This window comes from Haliaeetus albicilla, chromosome 4 (assembly GCF_947461875.1).
Source record: "Haliaeetus albicilla chromosome 4, bHalAlb1.1, whole genome shotgun sequence".
In the NCBI taxonomy this organism is placed as follows: Eukaryota; Metazoa; Chordata; class Aves; order Accipitriformes; family Accipitridae; genus Haliaeetus; species Haliaeetus albicilla.
The window spans coordinates 23,601,577-23,627,412 of NC_091486.1; the positions used below are offsets into that span (position 1 = coordinate 23,601,577).

The window sequence follows — 25,836 nt, forward strand, 5'->3', positions numbered from 1 at the left end:
ATTTGTGCACAAACAACAACAAAAAAATCTGAGTTTGACAGTTTTCCTGTAAAGTTCACTGTTCTTCATAATTAACAAAACATTTTATTTGTAAGTACAGCAAAACTGATAGAGTATCAGCATCATACAGGCATATAATTAAGATTATGTCTGTACACGTCTATTATACTAAATGAGCCTGCTTGGATATCAGAAGGAGTGCACCTACTATACTAACTCCCTTGACAGAGCATCTGTGTTACTACTTGTACCAAACTGACTGAGCTCAGGAATCTCTATGTGGGAATGCACTGCAGATAGACTTAACTGCAATCAGATATTCACTTACAGTAATAGAAGCAGGTGCCCTTCTCAGAACCAGTCACTACTACCAGAAGCATCCCTGGGATGTGATAAATGACTGAGTCTGCCTAGTCTGCTTCAGCACAAGAAGAAAGAATACTGTGAACACCGCTGATGGACAGAAACTTCCTTAATTGTTACAAATGCTTGCTTCTTAAGAAGTGCCTAATGGCCCAAAATCATACACATCCCCACAAAAAAAAAAAAAAAAAAAAAAAGGTGAGAAGTTGACAGAGTTAAGTATCTTTGTGCAAACAGACTTCTAGACTGAAGAGGAGGTCTGCGCAGCCTTTCACAAAAAATGGCCTATGTGAGATTCTTGGTCTGAAGGTGCCCACCTAGTATCATGCTAAACAGATCTGATGCATCTTTTCCCTGCATTCCCCTCATGCTGGAACTTAAAAAGGATTGCAATAATTTATTTATGGCATGCTAGCAAGGAAACTCTCCCTAATCCTCTAACAGATCAGTCTGTGTCTTTGTATCTGATAGCAGCATCTAGCAGCTAGTGTTAGGGAAGATACCTGGCTACTTACCTTAAAACTTTTTTGTATCCTAATTTGTAATAAGCTCACTTTCTATTCACTTTTTGTTAATTTTTTTTTTAAATAAGGCTATTTTAAAGAAGAGGGAGAAAAACAAGGTATCCTCCTCTTTTAAGAAATTGCTGCTAGTTTAATTATAATTGGCATTAAATTTGAAATAAATATTTCTTTCATAGTAGTATGAAGGTAAATGGTCACTTCCATTTCTGTGTTTCCTGAACTAACAGAGCATTTTATCATTTTACATCAAAAATTATCTCAGACACTTAAGTGTCTCACAACGAGATTTTATCCATCTGCTCTCCACAACAATGTTCAGAATTTTTTTCATTCACTGTAATCTCATTCTTAACGTTTGTCCAAAAAATTTGCCACATACTAAACTCTTATCTTTTACACTTTGCTATATCTGAAATACTCATGATGGGGACACCCCTCCCCGCCTTAAATTAAAGAAGTCACATTTTCCATGATCTGAAAAAGGCTCAACATTTTATTTTGCCTATTCAGGCTTATAAAAACACTTACTGCCAGATAGAGACCACGCATATGAAGTTTCAGTCTCAGACACTAATGTGAAAAAGTTAAAGTGAAAATGAAGGAATCATAATGGAGTTCTATAGCACCCTCACAGTTTTTATGACAAAGATTTTAAAAGCAGTAAACTTACCTTTTCAATTAGAAGCTTCTTGCTCATTGAAATACATTTGTTTAACCTTTCTTTATATTTTTCAAGTAGCTTTTGTTGTTCATCTATTTGTCTTCTAAGATCACAGTTAGCCTAATAAATATATAAAAAATATGAAAAGATAAATCAAAACACCAGTTTTTTTAATCAGCTGTCACAGAAAATAAAGGTATTTACCTTCACATGACTAAAGTACGGAACACATATAAACATATATATGTATAGGCAAAAAACTTATTTCACAGATCTATCCCAATCTGTAGAAGGATGCCTTTCTTCCTTTTTTATTTCCTTTACACTGCGCTACATTCTGTATTACAGAGCATTCAGCATATAAATAATATATAAAAGCATTGTACTGATCATTTTTCCAGTCCTCCAGTGTTAAACTGGAAGTTCAAATTTAGCTCCGGATCCTTTGTATCTGATTGCTGAAGTCACATGAAATCCTAACATTTTTAATTTAAAAGGAAACAAAACAAATCACTATGATAAAAGTTTCAATTATCTGAGTAGGAAGTTTAACAGGTTCCCTATGTTCCAATTATATTTAACTTATTACCTAAAAAACCCAACAGCAATATTATTTTGTTTAAAACTAAATGATTAAAAAAAAAAGCTAGGTTTGTCTATCCCATACTGTTGAACATGTGCTAAAACAATCTACATGTACAATTTTATAGTGTATGACTGCACGGATTAATATATACTTGCCCACATATAAACACTAAACAGACTATGACTTGTGAATACAGGGGTTTTTGTTTCATATTTCTATATATCACCTCTCCAACACTTCTTTCAAGAGCACAAGCATTAAGATTTTTTTTCTGAAAACAGGTCTTAAAGCACAGTATAGCATAGGTTTCTTATTAAATTTGTTATTTATTGCCCATAATAATTTCTGTCACAATCACCTCCATTCTGAAACCACCAACAGTTGTCCCACTGATAACTACTATTCACAATGAGAACCACAAAAGAACACCTGTTTCGTGAAATTATATTATGAACTTAAGGAATTAATCAACTGCCTGCAAAACAGCATCAGCTTTCTTTGTACCTTCAGAAAGTCTATAAACATATTTAATCATTAACAAGCCATAGCACAGAAGCAGAAAAAAAACCCAAACCAAACCCCTATGCATTTCATTTTATAGACTTCTCAGATTTTCAGGGAAAAAAAAAAATTTTTTTTACAAAAATTAAAAAGTCGTTTCACCTTGTAATTTAGGTAGCTCCAGGGTTATTTTTAAAAACAAGGATTACTAAAGCATTTAAAATATTTACCTCAGATTCACTGTCTGTTGTTCTGAATAAATATCTTTACCCCATGTCTAACACTTACCCTGAGTAAGTCATCTATACGACCTTCTTTCTTTTCCAAGTCTTGATTTTTATTACTTTCTAGTGCAGCTAATTTCAGCATTGTGAGATCAGTCTAAAAAGAACATTTTGAAATATTTATCTTTTCCTTTAACAATTACAGCATTATTTTTCTCACATTTGTTACGGAGAGAAATAAACTACTTTCAAACATTCAACAAGACCAGCACATCTTATTTTCATATGTTTTGAAAGTGACATGGCATGTTCTTATTCAAAACTGCTTTCCCTCTTTGTGAGGACAACTGTGAACAGCTGGGACAAACCACTAACAGTGTTAAAAGATTTAATCACTAATTAAAAAGTTACTGTTCACAAAAAAGCATATAAAACAGGGCAAGAATGTAAATGTCAGCTAATTACATCAAATTCTCTGTATCTGGTCAACAGGTGAAGTAGCCTTGTTCTGACTAACTTGTGAAAGATGGAACGGATCATGTCAGAAATGGCAGAGAGGATAAAACAGTTGCTTTCAGCTTTTAAAAGTCATGACAACTATATCTTGATAATTTTGATTACCATCTCATTTTTCTTCTTCAATGTCATATTTTAAATGCAATATGACAACAGCAGCTGTCACTTCAAATACTGCCTGGAAGAGCAGCCTCTACTTCTAAGATCACACAACAGCTAAAATCTTAAGCAAAAGCCTACCAATGACATGGTCATCTAACTCATGAAGTGCAACGTTGGAAGCAGACCAAGTGCAGAATACAAAATTAATCAGAGATTTAAATTATGAGCTACTAAACTTAACAGAAAAATGCTTTGGCGGATTGTAAAAAGCAAAGCTTTTGAAAGCCTTTAAGAGTTTAGAAGAAGTTGAAAGACAAGTATCTATCAGGTTTTTTCTACATTCTGAAGTGATACAGGATAGCTCTACGCAAAAATAGTTACCTGAGTAATTTTAAAAGATAACTGCTTTGGTTGTGTGATAGGGTGGTCCCCGAAAGCTAATGAAGTAGGAGAAGGACTATTCTGTCGAACCTGGAACGCATGAAGACAAAGGATTTTAGATACCACTATAATATTCAATTATGAACATAGCCTTGTTTACAACTCTTGGCAGGAAAATCATATTGAATGGAGAAATAAAGTATCGTTACTGCAGAAGATACTACTTGGAGCACTGCATTAAGAGCTATCACTATGCTGTTACATATCACTTGCAGTTTAGAAAGGATGCAATATATTCTCTGAGAAAACTAAGATTGTCACTTTTGGGAAACAGACTGAAAGATTTAATACAAGACTGACATAAGGCAATGTCAGTCTCACATAGACTTATTCTTCTGATTCTAAGCTTTCACAACTCAAAAATAATGTCAGTTATTTTTGGAGTGGTCATTTGCCATGGGAGAACCAGAAAGGCGAAGCTAGTGCAGATCAGAACACAAATCCTGTTAATGAAGCTTCCCCAAACCCACTAGTTTGTGCGAATGAGACTGTTTTCAAGCCAAATTCCACAATCTGTATTACACTCCATACTGTTAACAAGAATAAGAGGATGCCTGAAGATGAAAGTACATGGAATAAAAGCTAAGGTCTAGAAGCAGAGAAAACAAATCCTTTCTATAACTGGTAGAATCTGTTTGGCCATTTAGAATCACAGGTGCGTATGCTTAACACTGAAATTGTGTACATGAGGAGGAAAAAAAATTACTTAGCATGACCAACAAAGGGAATTTTAGAACAATACAGGCAAATTAGGTGTCAATTATTTAAAAACTTACAATTTATAAAAAACTGAGCTTTTAAAGTTCCGAGTTAGGCGTTCAGTTTCCTCATAAGTAACAAAAATCTTCCCCTTTTCTGTGTGAGGCTTGTGAAAAGATGTCATTAGAACATTTTAACATTTATTCAACATTTACATAATTACTTTGTATTTTAAATTGATGTTTTAAAAAAAGAAGTTCCAGCATTAACAGAAAATTTTAGTTTTAATATTTAACTTAATTTTTTTTTTTTTTTCCTGTTGAAAGGCAAAGCCTCCTTCCCAGGATCCCTTCCTTTGAAAACTCTTCCCTGGAATATAGATTCTTTACAATTACTCTACTTTTAGACTGTGAAACTAATCTCCAGCAATTACAAAGTTCACAAACTTACAGAAGAAGGAGCGGAATGTGAATTCTGAGGAGATCGGATTGCAGGAGGTACACCTCGCACTGGACTAGAGCCGTTTCCACCTTGGTACTGTAGAGAAGATATGGCCCTCCAATTAGTCAATCTTATCAAAATACATTATACATCTACTGAATGATACAGCTCATCTGTACACAGAATTTCTAAATGAGATTGTACTGCTTTTATTAGGGTAGCCTTTGGCCATTTAAAGAAAAGCATGAAAGAAAATGGGGTTTGTATTTTAGCTCAGGCAGCACCAAGAGATCACTGCATCTCTAATTCAAGGTTTAATACTCATAAACTGACATAAAGAAAAAGAAAGTATCCTCTCAAGAAGCCTGTCCATTACAAGCAAACATTTTTTAACACCCCAAAAAAGCTAAAAGTAAATTTAAAAGCTAAAGTAAATTTTACAAACACACAAAAACCTTACCTCAAAATAGTCACTAATCTTGTGACCACGTCCCCCAATATTCTTTCCTGAAACAAATACATTAATACATTAGAATTGATTAAATAAATCACTTATAGATGTGTCTTACATTTTTACCTGAAGAGTAATTACAGCAAAGTCTTACCATTTGTTAATTGGTTTTCTTTGATGTCCTAATACATCATCACCCTATGTAGATAATTAAGGGATTGGCCACAACAAAGAGATTTGCATATTCTATTCATTGAGAAATCAGAAATTAAGTCACACTTCAATTCCTAAACCAGATTAGTGCTGATTTAGCAGTAAGCCTAGACCTCTTGTAGATAACAGGAAATTCATCTCTCATCCTACAGATCAAACCTTTAGCTTTAAGTCCCTCCCCTTCTCAAGCACCAGCGAGTTCACCAACTTCCAAAATAACAAATTAACCAAGTCTACTAACATTATCTTCTCCATGTGAGTTATTGTGCCCAAATGTTCAGCCCAAGGATTTCCCTAAGTGCCAATAATAGTGTGGGCATGGAGGATGACAAGTATTTCCATTCCTACCAACCTGATTATGAATCTGCTAACTCACAAGGTTAACTAGGGAGATAAATATTGCAGAATGAGAGAGTAGAATTTCTTTTATCTTAATGGGTATTGAGACTTCAGGAGCACCCATGTGAATTAATCTTTCTTCAACATGAAGACCTGACCCATACGCGGCATTCCAGAGATTGCACCAATGCCTTACCCAATGGCACAAATGTTTTCTTCTATTTGGCCCTAAGATAAATCTTAAGACTGTACATGTCTCTTATACAGGCCAGACTACCTGTTAGGAGATATCTTGAAAAGAGATCATTGTTCAAAGCTTTTTTCTTTAGAGAAAGAAATTTTTGCGATAAATTAGGAGATCATTACACATAGGTCTAAAAATGTAATTTTGGACTTCTTAGCAAAGATTTTCAAGCTTTGCTATTGCTTCAGCAATAGCATTCTTTCTAGTCCAATATGCCTCTATATTGTCACTGCTGCATAACTTTGTGTCACTAAGAAATACCATGAAGAAACAGAAACATTTGGCAGCCCTTTTTGTGTCAAGACTTTTAACATATTTAGATAAAATAATTCAAAGACCTGGAACAGCACACAGCTAACTCATCCAGTAGTTACCCAGTTAGTGTACATAGATAGCATTGCTACTGCCCTCTAGCCAGTTCTTTACCTACCCTATAATTCTGCTAGTGATTTCTGTCTTCATGCTTAATTCTCATATATTGCTTTATCAAATTAAAATTTGCTTTCATCCAGATAAATGAGACAGGCTGCATTCCTTTTCAGTATAGAAAAATCTATGTTACGTTACAGAACTCTGCACTGAGGAAATACATCAAATTATTTTGGCACAGCCAATTATGAATAGATTTACACTGATTTTATCCCACTTTCCAATTACCTCCATGTTCTAAACAATACTTTTCTTCAATACTTATGGATTATTTTGCATATTACAAAGTCAAAATCATAGGTATGCAATATACAAGAGATGTATTGAAAAAAGGAACAAGAGATCCAACAGCAGTATTTGCTGTGCTTCAACTGTACGGTATCACTCCAATACGCTTCAGTTTCCTAGGCCAGTTCCTTGAGAATACTGCAGTGCAGACTATTTGGTTTCACTGTTGCTGACAGTAAAATAGTAATTATAAGACATTATAATCATGTTGTCTATGCCAAAAAGTTCCTAAAATTTCTATCATCTCTAATTTCAACTCTCATTGGTAGCAGGAAGGATAGGCTACTAGAACAACAGAAATAGGAAATTTCATTCAAGTGCTTTGAACAAAGCAGGTCTCTGTGAAGCAACGCTTACAAAGAAATTAATTTTAGTCATACTACATAATTCTTTTACTAATAGCATGTTACGTCATGAAGACTTCTAGATATGGAGCCCATCGATATGTATCTGAAGTGACATTTCCTAGCTCAGTTAGAAACCAAAAAAAGCTAATACAGTTGTTACCAAAACTATTTCCTCTCCCTTTTTAATGAATTTTTGTCTTGAGGTTAAATTTCCACCATTCCTCCCCCAAAAGTCACATTCAAGAGAGGAACGACAAAAACTATGCTTTGTAAATATTAAACTTGAAATCAGTCTCATCCCAATTTTCCCATCCCTCTAGACAACTACACTGTACAATACTCCATAGAAAAGGAAGAATAAAATTCAATTTTTAAACATACCTGAAAAACAAGCAATCAGATATTATAATCTGTAATCACTTCCCCCCCTTACCTACTGAAAAGAAATACAAACCACAAAGGTATTTTGGATGAGAAGAGCTGCTACAACTCTTAAAAGCATAGAGTTGTATCATAGCTGCAAGTTACACACACAGTAGTACACAATTCTTATGGGCAAGTACCAGCTCAATTCAGGTTTTACTTGCCCATCCCTTCCAGTGACAAATGAGGGTGGGGGGAGCAGGAGGATACATAATTTACCATCCAAAACCCAACACATGTCTTATGCAAGCAAAAATACAGAATTTTTAAGGCTGTCAAAACCTTTTGCATTGTAATTTGATTAAATACATGCAATAACTATCTAATTCATTTACATTTTAGTTTACCTTGGCTGCTTTCACTCTGAGTGTCTGCTTTTCTTTTTCTTCCTCTAGAAGGTTCTGACTGTTTCTTCTCTGGTGTCTACAAACAACAAAAAGAACACAATCCAACATCAGCCTATTTATTTATATTATTGTTACATTATTATGAAATAAATTTAAATCCTCATTCATAAAATATGATTTCACAATTCAGTGGGGATGTAATTTCAGATCATAGTTAAAGTAGATAATATGATCCTTAGTCAATCAGATAAATACAAGCTAGAAAAGGTATTTAAGAAAGTGAGAAAAAAATTCTTAAAATAATTTCCCAAAAGGCAATTCTACGTATTAATTGTTAAGCAATTATACCTTTTCATCTATTTGGGGGTTTATGAACACCCAATTTGGTTTCACTTATAGCTACATTTTGCCAAGATCTTCATATTATTGTTGTGGGTGTTTTAGAGCTTAATACTTAGTGAAATAAGCTGATTCTTGATGGTGTTTTCTATACATTGCCACAGTATAAACACAAAATTCTAGCTTCAATAGGAAGCCAATAATGTTATGCATTTTCGGAAGTGCAGAAGTCATCTCCAAAAATAAACTGTAGATTTCTAGAATTTGCTTAGGATTTAAAAACAAACAAACAAAAAAACAGAGAGAGCAATTACTCAAAATTTTAGTATCTCTGCACTTAGAAAGTGTTGTTGTCCCTCCCCATTATATCTCAAGAAATAAAAGACAAACATCAATAAGTGAAAAAATACAGATCTGTTAAAAATTTATTCCAGAAATACTATATATAGTTGCCCAGAATCTGCAATCAGCACGTACAACACAGACAGCAAGAAAGGGCTGCGATCAGAAGCATCTCTAAATTACATTTTCTCTCCCTTGATCTGAGGATTCAAACCACCTCGTGTCCCCAGTGTAAGTTAAATTCTACAAGCTGCTTTGGTTCAAGGAAAAGATACTGCAGCTGTGCGTATATTCAGCCTCCAAGGAGCCTCATACTAGTAACTGGAGAAAGCATAGAAGACATTATATGAATTCTGTTTTACAGTCAAGAAATCAATGGTCCCTAATATCTCGGACTAAATTTGAGATCAGTGATAAGCTGCTTCATTTTTTTATGATACCATCATAATCAAAATTCAAATTTCAACCCATCACTAAAAGCATTTAAAGTATGTTTCAGTTCCAAAATCTTCACATGGGTATCTTCAGATATAAATTTACTACAAATATCCCAAAATATTTATTTTGGCAAAGAACCACTTTAAGTTTTCTGTGATCCATAGAAAATTATCAGCCTATAAAAGAATAGTCAGGACAAGAAAGGTCTTCCTTATCTATACCATGTATTTTTTTAGAAGTTTTAGCTCTGTGGATAGCTTCATAAAAACACCTTTGGAAGTTTCACAGTTGTAACTATTGTATTATCAGGCTACAAATGAAATTCAAATTACATAAATTTTATTTTAAATAAACTCTTCCAGCCAAAATCTGCATCTTTTACACTGCTATCGTATGTTAGCAAACTGTGCAATACAGACTCCCAGAAATGAATTTATCTTAAGACTGTACGATTCTAAAAGCAGAAAGCATAGCTTAGAAATATTATTTTAATAATTTGCAATTACTACCAGGTAAATAGGTAACATTAAGCCATCTTTCCACAAGACTAAATTGAAACTATTTAACTAAGTGTTTCCATGTTATTCTTATTTTCCAGCTTTCAATTTTGCAGTTATCATTCTAACGTAGTCAAATTTACCTACCATATCAAGCAAAAAACCCAGCTGTTTAAAAGGTAATTAATGACTAAATATTTAAGATTTCCCCACCAAAATTAGTTTCCAGTTGCGGTGACTGATGTCTTGTATTTAAAAACCAGATGTTTAAAGAGGTTTATAGTTTTAAAACTGAAACTCAAATAATTCATAAATGTCTATTTCCGTAAGCTCTTCTGATTTCTTTCAGTGTTTAATTTAACCTTCCAAACTTAAAAGTATTAGCACACTAATGAGGTTATTAACGAGGTTACCCAACAAGGGCATGTTCACCTTTGCTAAGCACAAAATTCACATGGTAATGTACAGCATACATCAATCACTATAAAATGTACTCCAAAATCCTTTCTAATGAATGGAATCATACGAATTACAAGAAACTGAAGACTAATAGGGCTGAGGAGTATCCTCCTGATAAATGAAGATTGAAGCTGCTTTCAGTCACTTCAGAAGGATTTACATATAGCCATGACTTAGATTAAAATCCCACTATTTCATAAGCAAGACAAAATAGTTTTGAAGTTATCTAAAGTTAGATTGTAGAGCTATGTTAAAGTTACCCACAGCTTGGCATATTAGCAGAGCCTCATGCATCATGGTCTTGATCCTACTTTACCCCTCAACTTTAATGTGCTTCCCCTGAGTCTTCTCTTCACATTTATAGTTTTAAATATTGGCTTTTCACATCCTCTTTTATAAAATAAACATTTGTAAGTACCAATTCTCAACTAGTTAATTTCCTTTTAAAAATCACTCAGATAAGTATTTTTATACATTTTATTTATAGTTAAATATCTTCTACCATTATTGTAGAACTGGTAACAGCGTAACTCAGGAAGTTATTTTTGCAGAGGAAAAAGAAAATAAATTAAAATTGTGTAATAAAAGAAAATATTTTTTTTGTCTCTCAACACTTAAATCTCCAGTATGCTTAATAGTTATGATTTTTTAGTTGTTAATATTTTCACATGCATAATGAATGAGTTGATAGTTTTCCACAATTATTTTCTTCTAAATCCTACCCTCCCCTCAAAGCTTTACAACTACAGCACAAATACAGCAGTGCTGTTTTCCTCTGCAACACATTATAAATTCCAATTAGAACAAACCTTTAGTTACTTCTGAAATTACATTTATAATGAGGGTTCTGTATTATTGGGAACCACAGCAACTAAACAGCTACAAGCAAGGAGAGCAAAACACTTAAATAACTAATCAAACTGGACAAATGAAGCCACAGACAAAGCTGTCCTCCTTTAAATAATTCATTATCTACAGAGAACAGAAAATACTAGTTACAAATAAAAGAATGTATTTGTAACCAAAACAAGGAGGAGTAATCTACTTTAATGAGGAATGGTGGGGGCTACCAGAAGCACTTGTTCACAACCTGAGGTAGCCAATTTAGGATTTATCTTAACTACAAGCAGCTAATACACATTCAAATTAAGACCTATGTACCACAGCAACAAAGCACTTAATAAAATAACATATACATTTAAAAAGAAAATGGAATACAGGTCTGTATATTAAGATCAAACATCCAGCTAATGTTTATTGCTTGCAATGCTGAACTGAATCCAGAATAAAGCCTGGTTTCAAGTTACTTTGCAGATCAAAGTTTACCTCTGTGAAGTATCTCAATTAAAACTATTACTCAGAGAAGTTGCCCCTCTTCATACATCCATCAGACAGAAAAAAAAAGACTACTAAGTTCTAATAGTTGTATTTTCTGCAATCCTGTGTGCAAAAAATAAATAATAAAAAAATGCACACCAGAAAAACAAAAAGGCGTGTGTGCCTTGTTTTGAAAAATAAGTGTGAAAGACATACTTTCTTTTACTGTGCCACTTAGTGATGAAAGCATGGAATGATGACATGAATGTACCATCACAATTTGATCAGAAACTGACATTCTTGCTAGAAATTAATGTCAACAATTCTGAGATTTGCATTTCTACATTTTTTTTCTTCCCAAAAGCTATTGTAGTACAACAGTTTTCTCTCAACATCAAATGATGGCACTGCTTCCGGTATGAGTAAGTCTTTATATTTCTACACTACCATCCACAAGAGGAATTCCCTACTATTGTGAAACCTTCATTGGCACACCATTAAAAAAAAACCACACACAAAAAATCTCACAACCTGTTTGCAATATTAAGAACTAAAGTGTACTTTTTATAGGATTTCAGCATGTAAGGAACCAGACGTTATTTTAAGAACAAAACTCTAAAAACTTATTAAAATATTTGATATTACAACTGTAATTTAATTTAAGTGAATGCAACTTCTGAAAATTATTTCTTGATCCATATTTCATTATTCAATGTCATTAAGACTCATCTTTCAGAAAACAGAAGAAACCTGGACCAGTGTGCACTGGAGATCTCTGCCGGGACTTCTTAGAAAAAAAAGTCTATTTCTATTTTAGAATCCAAGTCTTAGAATATTAAAAAAAAATAAAATAAAATTATCCCTACCCAGAAGCATGGCCTGAGGTTAAAACACCGTGCAGAGATTGAAGATACAGGTTGAACTTTCAAACTTACATGCCTTGGAAAAACCTTGCCTCTGTATCTCATGTACGCAACTGTAAAAGTACATTTTTCTACACCAAAAAGTTACTACACATATAGTCAGTGTTCTGAGATCACTCAACTACTCCCAGACACATTTTTGCATCAAAGAATCGCAATAATGCATTGTAACCTTCAGTCTACTGCAGCACATTTCCATTCTCACACCTACATCAGAACTGCATCACTGCAACACTGCCCAAGGTATTTCTAGGAAAAATCCATGAAGAAAAACAACAGGCAGACAGACTCTTCTGGTTAAGAAAACAGTCTATATACAATTGAAATAAAAACCCAGCTGGGAAAGACAAGGGTAAAAAACATAGCAGAGCCTTTTTCAAAGAGAAAAACATGAAATCACAGATACAGAACATTTATTTATAAGGTATTGGTCTTGGGAACCAACTACATTCACTTGCTGGTCAGCCCAGTATAAAAGCAAACATCAGACAGTGTCTCATAGTGACTGAGCAAATGAACAATTAGGCCCCCAAATAAAGGTTTAACATGTGAGAATAACATCAAAAGCACATGCCAAACAACTCTCCCTCCAGCATGACATGTACTCAAACACAGGTCTAGTCTGGGTTTGAAATATGCACTTGCTTACAATGAGTATAATCTTATCGATGCAATCTGTGATATACACAGGCAAAACTGTCAGAGGGACTCACTGACCCCAAAAGACATAAATTATAAGAGCTGCATTAGTGCAACTATATCAATGCTGGTCACTAAGAGGAAAATCTACTCTGGGAAAGACTGCACTCTGCATATTAAAACATAATAAGAGTATGAATCCTTTTGTGGATTATGAAGTGGTACTAGGTAAAAAAATACACAGTGACAACTGCAGCTTTTACAAATGCAGATGATAGCTACTGTCTGATCTTGGAGTAAATCCACATTTTTAAAGAAAACATAGCAAACTAGTTTCTAGAGTATTTTCAAAGATGCAGCCAAAGACTACTCAAAGTTTATCTGTGCTGATGAAAACCTTCTTATTAAACAAAAGACACAGCAAACTGTTTAAGCATTTTCAGCTCCAAAAGCTGTATGTATCCTCACGGCATGACTACACAGATAACAAAGCAGCAGAAGCAGTTAGTTTAATGACCAAAAATCCAAAGAAACTTTTATGAAGGCATATCTCCTCCTCCAAGAGATGGTATCTTTTACTAAATTATGCTTTTTCCTATCTAGTTGTGTATTTTGCATTTTACTTTTAAAGTTTCTATATAAAGCAAGGCATCAAAGTAGAATATAAAATTATTACTTGTTAGCATCAAAATTTTAAGGTAGTATCAATCTGCCCCATATACTTACCTCTGATTCCTTATCACTTAAAGATCCCAAGCTTCCGAAACTGTGATTTGAACTTTCGTTATTTGTTGAGGCCTACCAAGACAAATAAAATACTAAACATTATACACAGATTTATAAAACAGATAATCCACTATTATCACTCACAGTTTTAACAAGTAACAGTAATAAAATTTCATACTTGCAAGGCAAAATTGATTAACTGTAGAGCACTTGTGCTTGCAAGGGGGATAAGAAGTTTAGCAAGTGGATGTTTTGATAGAGCACAGTAAATTCTGTATTTTGATTGCTTTTAAGCCAAGTAAAACCCTAGAACATTCAAAACCGTTTCAGGCTTATTTGGGAACAGCAAAACATCCAATGAAAAACCCCACCAAATGATTCCACAGAATGGACTTAAAAAGCCAATATTGCTGAAGAGCTGAAAACTACAAAAAATTTTAATTTTTCAAAGAAGAGGAGGGTTTAATTCTCTCCAAGACAGATACTAGGCTATTGAATAGATTAAAAAAAAAAAAATCTCTTCAGTGACAGAAAATTACAACCTATTGACAATATTATTCTACATTCTTAAACCATTTCCTCAAAGTAACAAATTTAGACTAGTGAGAAAAAAAAAGATAAAAACTGTGAAATAGTCTCAAGTTACAATATTTATTTTCTAAGGCTAATTTATTCAGAGATCTTTTGAACACAGAATGGCAATGAAGATATTTTATTGAAAGAGTCTGTTCCATGTTCACATAACAAAAAAATGACAACATCAGTTGAGCTTCTTTTTATTAAAAGAAAAAATAATCTTATACCACTGTATCATTCTCTTCCATATAGGAAGGCAGAATAAATATTTTGAAGTGAAACAACAACTAGTTCCAGGCAAACACTCAGCTTGCTTCAAAGCATTAAAAATTCCAGCACTGCATCAGTTTGCAAGACAATACTGATCTGTGACATCTTCTGAGTAACTAGATCATCTCTGAATAAAAATTTCTGGAGAAATGTTAACTAAAACCACAGAATTTCCATGTGAGTTTTCCCCACGCAGTCTCTAGTATAGAAATGCCTCTACGTAGTTCTTCCTTGCGATGTCTCAGTATCTGGTCATCAGAGTCAGCTAAGACAATAATCTCAGTAACCCATATTCATATTTCTACCCTCGCTTACTGAAAAAGCTTGAAGATGATGTGCTCCCCCCCCCCCCCCAACAATTCCAAAACTCTTCAGCAAAACAGTAGATAGGGTAGGCTTTCAAAATACTAGTCCAAATAAATAAGAGCCCATCTCAATTTCATTACTAAAAGAATAATGACCAAAATGTTTCAAAAAATAACCAGTAAGTGCAGCTGCAACCTCTGCATTGCCTTGCTAGGTTAGGAAAATGAGAATTTGGTACATGTGGATTTGGGTATGTATGCAAAGAGGAAGTTTTCTCATTTTTGCCTTCAAAGTGAAAGCAGAGCAATGGATCATATTTATACATCGCATTTTGCCAGTTACCTCTGCACATCAGATCAAAAAGGTTTTATCAGTTTTTTTAATAGAAATCAGATAAGTCTCTCTCAACAACCCCCACCAAGACTAAAAGCTATATTAAAAAAAAAAGCAAAAAAAAAAGCAAGCATATTCCAAACACAGCCCAGATCAGCTACTACACTTCATGTTATCTGCTTTGATACACTGAATGGTCAGAAATAAAAGAAATACAAACAAAACTGATATAATTGCCATTTTACCGATGGTGGGAGAAATCGCAGGACTAGGTATTGGTATTCAACTCCACCTCCCTGCCTCCCAAAACCAAACAAAAATTAAGCAGGAAAAAAAAAAAGAGATATTGCACTGTATACTGAAGATAATTTGTGGAATATTTCTGGTTAAAGGTAAGAACAACAGTGTCTTAGGTGAGGATCTGCATCAATCAGAAGACAGTGGTAGTAGTATCTTCTGCAAACAATTATCAAATAATTTGGTAGCATTGAAAAAACCCCAACACTTTATCCTACTATCTGTTTGGAAACCAACTGGATGAGATACAGATATTCGTTCAAACAGATCTTGGAATATGTCAGGGGCAATAAATTTATGTTTTACATGGTAGAGTGAAAAAGAAAATCAGCTGTTTTAATTTTTTTTTTCTTGCTAATTTGGATGAACAAACTGAGAACCTGAAAGTGGAATGTAATTTGGCTAAAAGTGAAATCAGCTGAACAGACAACAAATAAAGTGTTGAACACATTTATGGAAATGTTAAGCAGCAAATCAACACATAGGAGATCAAAGTTTAAAGAAAAGGAACCCTAAGAAACTTGATAATTACTTTTTAAGAAAATGTATTACACACATACCAGTAGACAGATTCTGAGGAGGAAAGACTGGCAATAAGGCCAGGGACCAACACAGCTGTATCAAAAACTAATAGAAGGGTTTATAAATACATTGAAGTTAAGTGAATTTAGAAGAAGATACAGATCTAGTCATGAAAAAGACAAATCCTCATTTGAATTATGAGCAATTACCTGACCAATTGCAATGAGCTAATAATTCAGGGGAGTAAGTAATGCTAGAGAACCCAAGGAAGAAACAAAGAAAGATGGACCAGAATTACTGGGTTTGTCTCTATCTAATTTTAATCATAAGATATGGCAAGTATACATTTTTGCAGTCATAATTAGAAGGCAATTGAATAAAAAGAGAAAATAACAGTGCATCAACCACACCGTGTCAATCCAACCTGATTCCTTCCCCTGACCATTTAACTCACTTCTTGGTTAAGACGGTAGTAACAGAAGTGATATGTCACCTTTTTTACAGCTCTGTGACAGTTACCTTCTGTCCTGGTTTCAGCTGGGATAGAGTTAATTTTCTTCCTAGTAGCTGGTACAGTGCTGTGTTTTGGATTTAGTGTGAGAATAATGTTGATAACACACTGATGTTTTAGTTGTTGCTAAGTAGCGCTTATCCTAAGCTAAGGATTTTTCAGTTTCCCATGCTCTGCCAGCAAGCAGGTGTACAAGAAGCTGGGAGGGACCATGGCCAGCACAGCTGACCAGAACTAGCCAAAAGGATATTCCATACCATAGAACGTCATACTCAGTATATAAACTCGGGGGAGCTGGCCAGGGGGGCAGATTGCTGCTTGGGCATTGGTCAGCAGGTGGTGAGCAATTGCGGTGTGCGTCACTTGTATTTTCTTGGGGTTTATTTTTCTCTCTTTTTTTTGGTTCTATTCCTTCTCATTACTACTATTATTATTATTATACTAATAATATTTTGTTATTGTTATTATTTTATTTTATTTTACTTTAGTTATTAAGCCATTCTTATCTCAGCCCACGAATTTTACTTCTTTATTTCAATTCTCCTCCCCATCCCACTGGGAGGAGAGAGGAGTGAGCTAGCAACTGCATGGTGCATAGTTGCTGGCTGGGGTTAAACCATGACACCTTCATGTCACTCTCAAAAACAACTTAAGAAGGTATGATGCAAGATCACAATGCACTGATCTAAATTCTTTATAGTTTGTTAATCGTCATCAATACATCACATGTCTCCAGAAACTTCATCAACATCTGCTATCAGGTAGTACTTTGTTCCGTAATCTAGACTGGTAATTAAAATGTGTAATAGGAAGTAAAAAATACTAACCAAGTTTGTATAAAATACTTAAAATATGAGGACACTGCGAACACTTTGGAAACAGAATTCAAAAGTACTTCGGTCATGGGGGAAATGTGCCTAAAAAATTAGTATTACAGCTTTTTAACATCAGTTTATTAAGTACTACACTTGGTAAAGAACATTAAAATACACACATACAAAATGGAGTACCTCTGGCTAGGCAATAGTACTGCAGAAATTGGTCTTGGAAGTTGAAGCTAGTAACTTCAACAGAATTCGTAATAAAGGCAAATTTATTTTGCAGATGTATCAATTGAAGGGTAATATATAACATATGGAAGGTAATTAAGCCCTGCTATTCCACGTTCATAAGGTTTCTCCTCAAGTGTTGCATCCTGGTTTAGGTACTAACAGACAGACTGCAGAAAGTCTACAATGAAAGTAGGTAAAATTGATATAAATGTCTGGAAAAGTTTTAAGAATTTGGCTTTGTTAATCTAGATGTATTAGTCTTCAAACAAGTTTAATCTTAAAAACAGAAGTCACACCAGATTCCGTGTGTCTATTTCAAGCCTAACTGTAAGTAGTTGGCCATCTGCAGAAGGGACAACTCCACTTAAATACTGGGAAAAACTTCCATCTCTGATCACACGTGCTCTAGAGCAAAACCACAAAAGAGCCTGTATAAGGCCATTCTTTGGTGTTTTTAAGAACAATTCAACGTCCATGTCATAGACAGGTTCAGGATAAACAATACTACCTCACAGCAAAATAACAGACTAACAAAGTTTTTCTGAGACCCTCTTCCAACCCAGTACTTTTGCAAGTAAATCACATGGGCAATATACAAGTGAGACACTATGAGATAAATTAGTATTTCAAAGACGGCAGATCTGGATGGCTGCTCTTAGAACTTACTTTAGCTCCAACACTGCAACTTCCAGTACTCCCAGTGCTGCCACTTACTACTCCTGTAAATCTTGCCTCTAACAATTCTTGTCTTCTTGGGTCCAGGCTATGAAGCTCATCCATTGCTCCTAAAAAAGGTAAATAAATTCATTATAGTCCCTAATATTTGCAGTGGAATATTTTACAAACAAGCTGAACATACCACTGGCCTACGCAAAGAAAGGATTTATACCCTCAACTTGACAATGATTCACCATCTGTTACCCAATAATGAATGCACTCAATGAATTCCAGAAATTTTAGGGAAAGTTCTGTGTATCGGAATAGCCTTGCCAATTTCGGTGAAAACTAAACCTGTTAGAGGCGTCTAAGAGACATAGAGTCTGCAGCATGCAATGTGCCAACCAGGCAATTATTTATAGATTAAAAACTAGCTAACAGGAGCAAAAGACTTCCCAGCATAAACCCTCCCAATTCTGCAATCCCCTTGTTTTCCATATTATTTAAATTGTTTAGGCTATCAACATATCAATGTCCAAGACAAACAAGTAAGAATCACAGGAAAAAAAGGAAAATCAGAAGGCAGACCACAGTCCCAAACACGTGCAAGGGAATGCAGGGTTATATGGAGGTTCAAAGGGCAGAGAAGCAAGGAGTGGGATCAGCAATACAAAAGGAGCCAAGAGTAACAGGGACCCTTGCACAGGTGGTGCCTCTGACAGAGCCTGGCTAAACGGGGTAAAGCAGTGCTGCTGGCATCGGCAGGGAAAGTAAGGTGGAAGGAAATGGAGGAACAAAAGGAGTTTCTGATGAGCTCAGCCTACATGAGTAGGCTGCAACATGATGTGCAGCTTTCTAATTTGTATTTAAATCACTTATGGCTGTTTAATGAGTCTGAAAGATGATCTAGACAAATAGTCTTCCATATTTACACAAACTGCGTTCTTTGTTTTTATCTTTTCAACTACCTGAACACTCAGTTTATCTTCAGTTGGAAACACTTCAGTTGCTTTATTTTAAATAAGATATTTAATGCCAAAGTCTTAATGCACTACTTTAATAGCATATCCTTCAAGTACCATATAAAGTGATACAGCCTCATTTTTTTCAACTAATACACAAGTTTGTGCTTTTCAGTCCCATAGGACAACACAGCAGTTCAGAAAGGGCTGCAAGTAATAACTATGTATATTCACATGGTGCTATGAAAAAAAGCTTTTGGAATTCCCTTTTCATGAAAACTACAGCTTCCAACATTTAAGCGCTACTATGACTTTCTACCCATCAGCTACGCATCCTCGCAACCAAGGCATCAGCGTAGCTTTCCTCACCACTAATAAGACACGAGACACTTTCTTCTATGACTCTAGGGTATCTCACAAACCTTTAACATTCAAGAACTAGACAGGCCTGTCTGTACCATATATTTTGGCCACTCCTGGCCATGCAGCTAACCCTCCTGGCTCTGCTATTTGGCTAATTCAAGTTGCCCTTGTTCCCACAGGAAGGCAGATGACAGCGAGTGCGGTGTCAGTGCTCCTTTACTGCAGAGCCCAGTACCCAGACCTCCTCTGATGGAAGAAAACCACACCAAGAGAAAAACAGTCAGGAAGGAGACATTCACGAAATGTGTTGCTGGCAGAGCCTTCTCTTGAAAAATCAAACTGCAAGTGGCAGGTTGAGGATACTGCATTTTATTTCTGGAGGTGGGGAAGTTTACCCAAACACAGCCACATACAGAGCTGGAGGTCTCTTTTCCAGCAATGCAGGGGAATTACCCAGTTTGCAACTGCAGCTGGCTTATTGTCAGCAGTTGTAACGCCGCTTCTGAACTTGCCTAGGAAAAATTCCTCCAATTTCTACATATTTTAGATTGTAAGCTCTCCGGGGTAAAGACTGTTTTACTACATGTATGCACAGTGCAGAAAAATCAGGAATCCTCTTTAAACTCTTGCTTCCTAAAATGTGCTTGTGTACTGCTTCCAAGAGTTTCAAAACCAAATTGTACGCTTCTCATATGCATAAAAAAATAGTTCTTACATTTACATATTGTGCAATAAGGCTTTTTTTTTTTTAAAGCAGATGTGTACAGCACACCTTTCCTCGTATATATGTCATCTATACCTTAATGGGAAAAAATTGCTCTCAAAAAGCCTAAGAAACTAATCACACCAGATCTGTCAGACAGGTTTAAATGATTATTGTTTTGCTTCATAACACTGAAAGTGTTTAAGCGTATGCCACTCTAAAATAACCAATATTAGTCTACCAAAGTAACCATTTAATGAAGCAGGACTAGCAATATTTTGATTTACTAGCCTACTTGATAGTCACTGCCCACAGAAGTACAGAGCTTACTTAAAAATGCTGACATAATTCTAGCAATTACAAACCATGCGTATATTACGGAAACAGATACTACCATGCCTTATATTGTTTATTTTATGAAATATGGGAAGCTTAATAATCACTGTGGATAGCTAAGGCTCATTTGAAGTACTGCAGGGTGAAATTGCTACTGCATGTCTCATGTACTGTATCTAGATACTAATACACTAAATAGATCAGCACCCCTGGGTTACCTTACGAGTCAGAATGGTAATTTAGCAGGTCAAGGGGTAGTCCACAGCACCAATGAAATACAATCCCTCTTTTTTTTTTTTCTGCTCAGATTTTAGAGCCTATACATGCTAATGCCTGCACTGTATTCTCTTCATTATTTCTGCTGGAGTGGTTTTTTGTTGTTATGTTTGGGGTTTTTGTTTTGGTTTGGGTTTTGTTATTGTTGTTAAATATCCAGAACCAAAAAGCAACCCACACTCCGCCATCCTTGTGATCTGAAGGACAAGACACAAAAGCTGGATTCAAACCTCTTTTCAACACAGAGCAAATCCTAGGAAGATCTATTAAACTGCCTTCCCCATTGATGCTGTAATTTAAAATACACCATTCACTCCCAGACACACAGCTGTTTTTTCAAGAACATGCAGTTCTGTACCATCCTTCAGTTCTCAGCACAAGTTACCTACTTTTAAAGATACTGTAAGCTTTAAGGCAGTTCATGTAAGGGATAAAAAATATAATTTTTTAAACACCAGACTTCATAAATTCTCCTGCTCACAGAACACCTGACTGCTCACAAGACTGACATAAGTTACAACTTTGAAAATATACACAGACTTCTTACTTGAACTAACTTCATTCTTGCCCCTGAAAGCCAACTCACTAACTCAAAGGACACGCAATTACGTTACACAAGTACTTATAGCATATTTACAATGACGCTAATTGAAAGACTGGCATTGCTACCACCCACTGCTATTCAAACTTCTACTGTCTTCCAAAGAGAACACCTGGAAGATTACCTGACACTCACAGAAGAGCCCTAAAAAACTACTTTTCTTTATTTCTTGTAACCGCTACAGATTTTTTTACTTCTTCTAGTAATTTTTTTAAAAAGTTACCAACACTACCAAGATGTTTTATTTTCGGGGAGTGGTGGTATCTTCCATATTAATTTATCTTTCAGAACCATATATACAGCCTCTCCTCTAAAAACTAATATAAATATACAGGGGTTTTGTCCTGAAAAGGACATTTTTTGCAAGAACTCTTTTGAAGAGAACTCCAAACTCCTTTGAGAATTTAAGCAATGGGTTATGTCAAAAGTCAAAGTTATAAATTCAGACAAGCAATTTACAGGCTTCTTCATGGCATTCAGTATAATCAATTACGCCATATTCTACCTTAGCAAAACAGAGATGTAAGCAATCAGAGGATTCTCCATTGTAGTCTGAATTTTTCAGAACTGGTGACCAGAAAACAATAAAGTATAACTACACCTGTACCCCAAAGTCCCACACCTCCAAATACGCAAATACTTGCAAAAGATCCAGTTATTTAACCACATACTTGCTCATACCTCAGTAAAACTGACATTTTAGGAGAAAAAGTTTACCAGAGAGTTGCAACTGCAAGTCTTCACCTCCTAAATTGGATCTTTTGGGATACACATGTACTACGATCTTTATCTCAAAACACTGCTAGACTACAGAGCAGCGTTGCAGACCCAAACACAAAGGCTTGACAGATGAGACATATCTTTCTTGTCCACTAAATATGGAATCCAGCTCCAAGACTCAATCTTTATCTTCAACTCTCTTAGTACCCTGAATGGACTCTTGTTATCTGGCAATCAATTACAGCTTCGAGATGAAGAAAGATCAACAGCTTCACACATTGTCAGCTTTCTACAATGAACATAAAGTTCATTATGCAGAAGCCAGATTCTTCTTAGAACAACCCTCCAGATTAGATTGAGGCCCCCTTCTCCTGAATTCAAGGCCAGTACAAACCACCTTTCACTTAAGTGAAAGGCATACTGGTTTGGTCTGGTTTCTTTAACAGACTTATGTAAATCGAATTTCCTGATGTGCTTCTAGTAGGCACTCAGATTTTATGGCAACACACATGGTATGCGAATTATGTCCAACATATTTTTAGGAACACTTCACATTAACACTGATAGTATTACCACCACATCGTCTCTTCACTGACAGCAGCATCCTTTACACATCAGTAAATCGAACTAATATCCAGCTAAAAGGGAGAGGAGTGGGAGAATTAAGGGGGGGGGGGCAGAGAAAGTACACATTTCAAATGGCAAGGAAAAGCAGCCTGGAAAACAGCTCCCCCACCCACCCCCCTCTTTTTTTTTTTTTTAAATTAAAATTCCTTTAAAGGTATCAAACAATCTTTGAAGTTATGAATACCAAACTTTAAGCATGGTAACCATTCCAAGTATAGAAACCACTGTTTAACAGTATTGCAATGCAATCCCTAAAGTCCTTAAGTAACTGTTTATTTCAGTTTGGAATATCCTAAATATGCATTTATCCCATTATGTTGATGCTTTAATAATTTAACTTCATAACAATTGAGTATGACAGCTCATCATTCTATAATACACATGTACCAGCAGATAAAAGGAAAGCTTTAAAATATCAAATGCAAAACAGACTACAGAAAATTACTAAAAATACAGATTTTAAAATCCTTAAGCAGTGTCCTACAAAAAAAAGCCCACACAACTACTTTTCTTTTCTTCTTTCATCAACATAAAGATGCATCTTGTGTCTGCATCCACATGTATTACCTTTCAAGTAAGCTACTCTCTTGTCTCATTTGAAAAAACACAAACAAAACAACAAAACCAAGCCAACCAAACCATGCACTCAACTTCATTCTTCTCTCTTATTTTTCTGAAACTCTGGACTTTCCTAATTGCAGAACCAACCAGAAAGGACTTTTTCATTCTCCAGGAAAATAAGGTAATGAAGCTAACATTTCTGCCTCCAAGAAAACAAACTCTTTGGTAACAAACAATTTTGTAGTTAGGTAAATGCTAGCAAGTCTTCGTCATGTTAATGAAGGTCTCTTCCTATTAATAGTAAAACTTCCTATTATAGCTTATACTTTATATATATATATATATATATATATATGCCTCAGTACCTTATGAAGCCATTGGGGAATAAAGCAACCCAGAACAAGCTGTCAGTGAAGGAACATACAGAGCTCTAAAATACAAGTCTAATCAAGTGAAAAAGCATGGCAAACCAAAATACAGTAAGACATCAAACTGAATGCAAACTTCTTGATTTTTTAAATTGGAAAAAGTGTCACCTGTTCCATTTAAAATAGAACATTTGGGCTGTGAAATTGAGAAATGAATCCAAAAAAACCCACAAAGTTGACCTGTGTTGCTAAACCCATGTCTTGAATAGTCTTTCTTCCACAGCATGTTTTGGGGAATCATGGAAAACAGAATTGAAAACAGCCTTAAAAACTACTGATGTGCTAAGAAAACAAGTTGAGATGCTGGTAAGATGGCATAAAACCAAGTAGCAGTAATTTGAGAAGAGTTCAATTCCAAGATAACAGCAAAAACACAGCCTGTCCTTAGCAGAAAGCTTTGAAGTGCATCACCATCTAACATGAATCACAATCCGGAGGCCACAGTCATTCAGTACTGTGACCTCAGAAGTCACGAAGGTCCCACTCAATCTAAATCAGCAGTCAATAGGGCAGACGGCAAGATACAATCTCTGAGATTTAAAGTAAAACAAACAAAAAAACCCCCAAAACTATATTTCCCTCCTAACAATAGCTACATAACCAAAGCCTAGAGGATACTGTTTACCCAGGTCCCAGGGTTCCAGCTCTTCCAAAATACTTAACAGAGTAACAACAAACAGCTACAGATTACCCCTGACAAAGTTTAACCTATAAATTTAGAAATGCTTAAAATCACTGGGTTTCCAATGAAGAGGACTAACTTCTTTTACAGAGGACTATGTAGCTACTATAACCTCCAAACAACAGGTAGCATGAAAAAGTTCAGGGTACTAGGTTCAAGTTGAAAACCTTCACTGTAGCTGAAATCAAACAGCAGCAGCAGATGGCAATAGAAAAGGGGAAAAATACATCCTCATGTTCAAGTGAAACTAGCTGTTCAAAAAGATCTTAAGTGATAAAAAATTACTAATGAGAGACATATCTAAGCCCAGGGTCAGGAAAGAACAGAATCCATTTAATTAATCAAGAGTCTTTTTGAATGCACAGTGAAAATGCAACATTTCTCAGCACCTGAGCCGGTAACACTGAAGCACACAACACAGAAAAAGAATTATAAAAATAGTATTTCTCACTGAAGTTATCTTCTCTATTTAGGTACTTCTGTTTCCTAACAAACACACCCCCTACCACTGCTAAGGTGCCTAGGTGAACTTAAAGTGCTTCTCTTAATAATATAAAGAGAGTTTTTATTCCACAAACTGATCCTCTTAAATGAGAAAGACTGCGTCCAAAAGAATGAGCAGAGTGATGCAGGCAAGCAAGAGGTGACTACTACTTACGGGAGGCTGGAAGGTAAAGAAAGGAGGGAAAGAGCTGGATAATTAGCAGGCAGACAGATCAGCCTTCAGTCTTCATAGAACTTGTGGGAGGAAAATAATATAACTGGCAAATTTTGGCCTCAAAAAGCACAACTATGGTAAATCTAACAAATAAGAAAATCTTCCCTATAAACATCCAAAGACAGCAGGTTTTGACAAATATTATAAAGTTTGTGTCTGCTGATTACAGTTGTCTGATTGCTGGATGCAAAACTGTTAAAATACAAAATAGAGAAAATAAGGTTTTTCTGATGGGGAGAAAAAAAACCCCAAACACAACAGCTTCTGACTGATTTCCCATGAACTAAGGAGTTGTCAAGGAAATGCATTTTGGATAGGTTGTTGGGTTACCTGGACTCTACCATTCAACATTAATTCTTCTGGTGCTGAAAGAACAGGAAAACATTCCCCGTGTCCCTTCTCTCCCCAAGATGCAGTCTATTTCTTTTTGGAAGTCTTTTTCGAAGTTTGTTTTTTTTTTTTAAATGACCATAGCTCACTTTTTTAAAATTCTGTTTGAACGTTATTTCACTTTTC

General features: G+C 35.2%; 1 protein-coding gene across 2 annotated transcripts in view; it reads right to left on the reverse strand.

Moving 5' to 3' along the window:
- TLK1 (tousled like kinase 1) overlaps nt 1-25,836 on the reverse strand; it is a 72,051-nt gene that overhangs the window by 26,634 nt on the left and 19,581 nt on the right. For both annotated transcript variants that reach the window (XM_069781413.1, XM_069781412.1), the window contains exons 2-9: nt 18,353-18,471; nt 13,820-13,891; nt 8,140-8,215; nt 5,519-5,565; nt 5,068-5,154; nt 3,859-3,948; nt 2,924-3,016; nt 1,558-1,668 (exon numbers count right to left, since the gene is read on the reverse strand). In XM_069781413.1, the coding sequence (XP_069637514.1) occupies nt 1,558-1,668; nt 2,924-3,016; nt 3,859-3,948; nt 5,068-5,154; nt 5,519-5,565; nt 8,140-8,215; nt 13,820-13,891; nt 18,353-18,466 (690 nt within the window). In that variant the 5' untranslated portion in view covers nt 18,467-18,471. The remainder of the gene's footprint in view (nt 1-1,557; nt 1,669-2,923; nt 3,017-3,858; nt 3,949-5,067; nt 5,155-5,518; nt 5,566-8,139; nt 8,216-13,819; nt 13,892-18,352; nt 18,472-25,836) is intronic.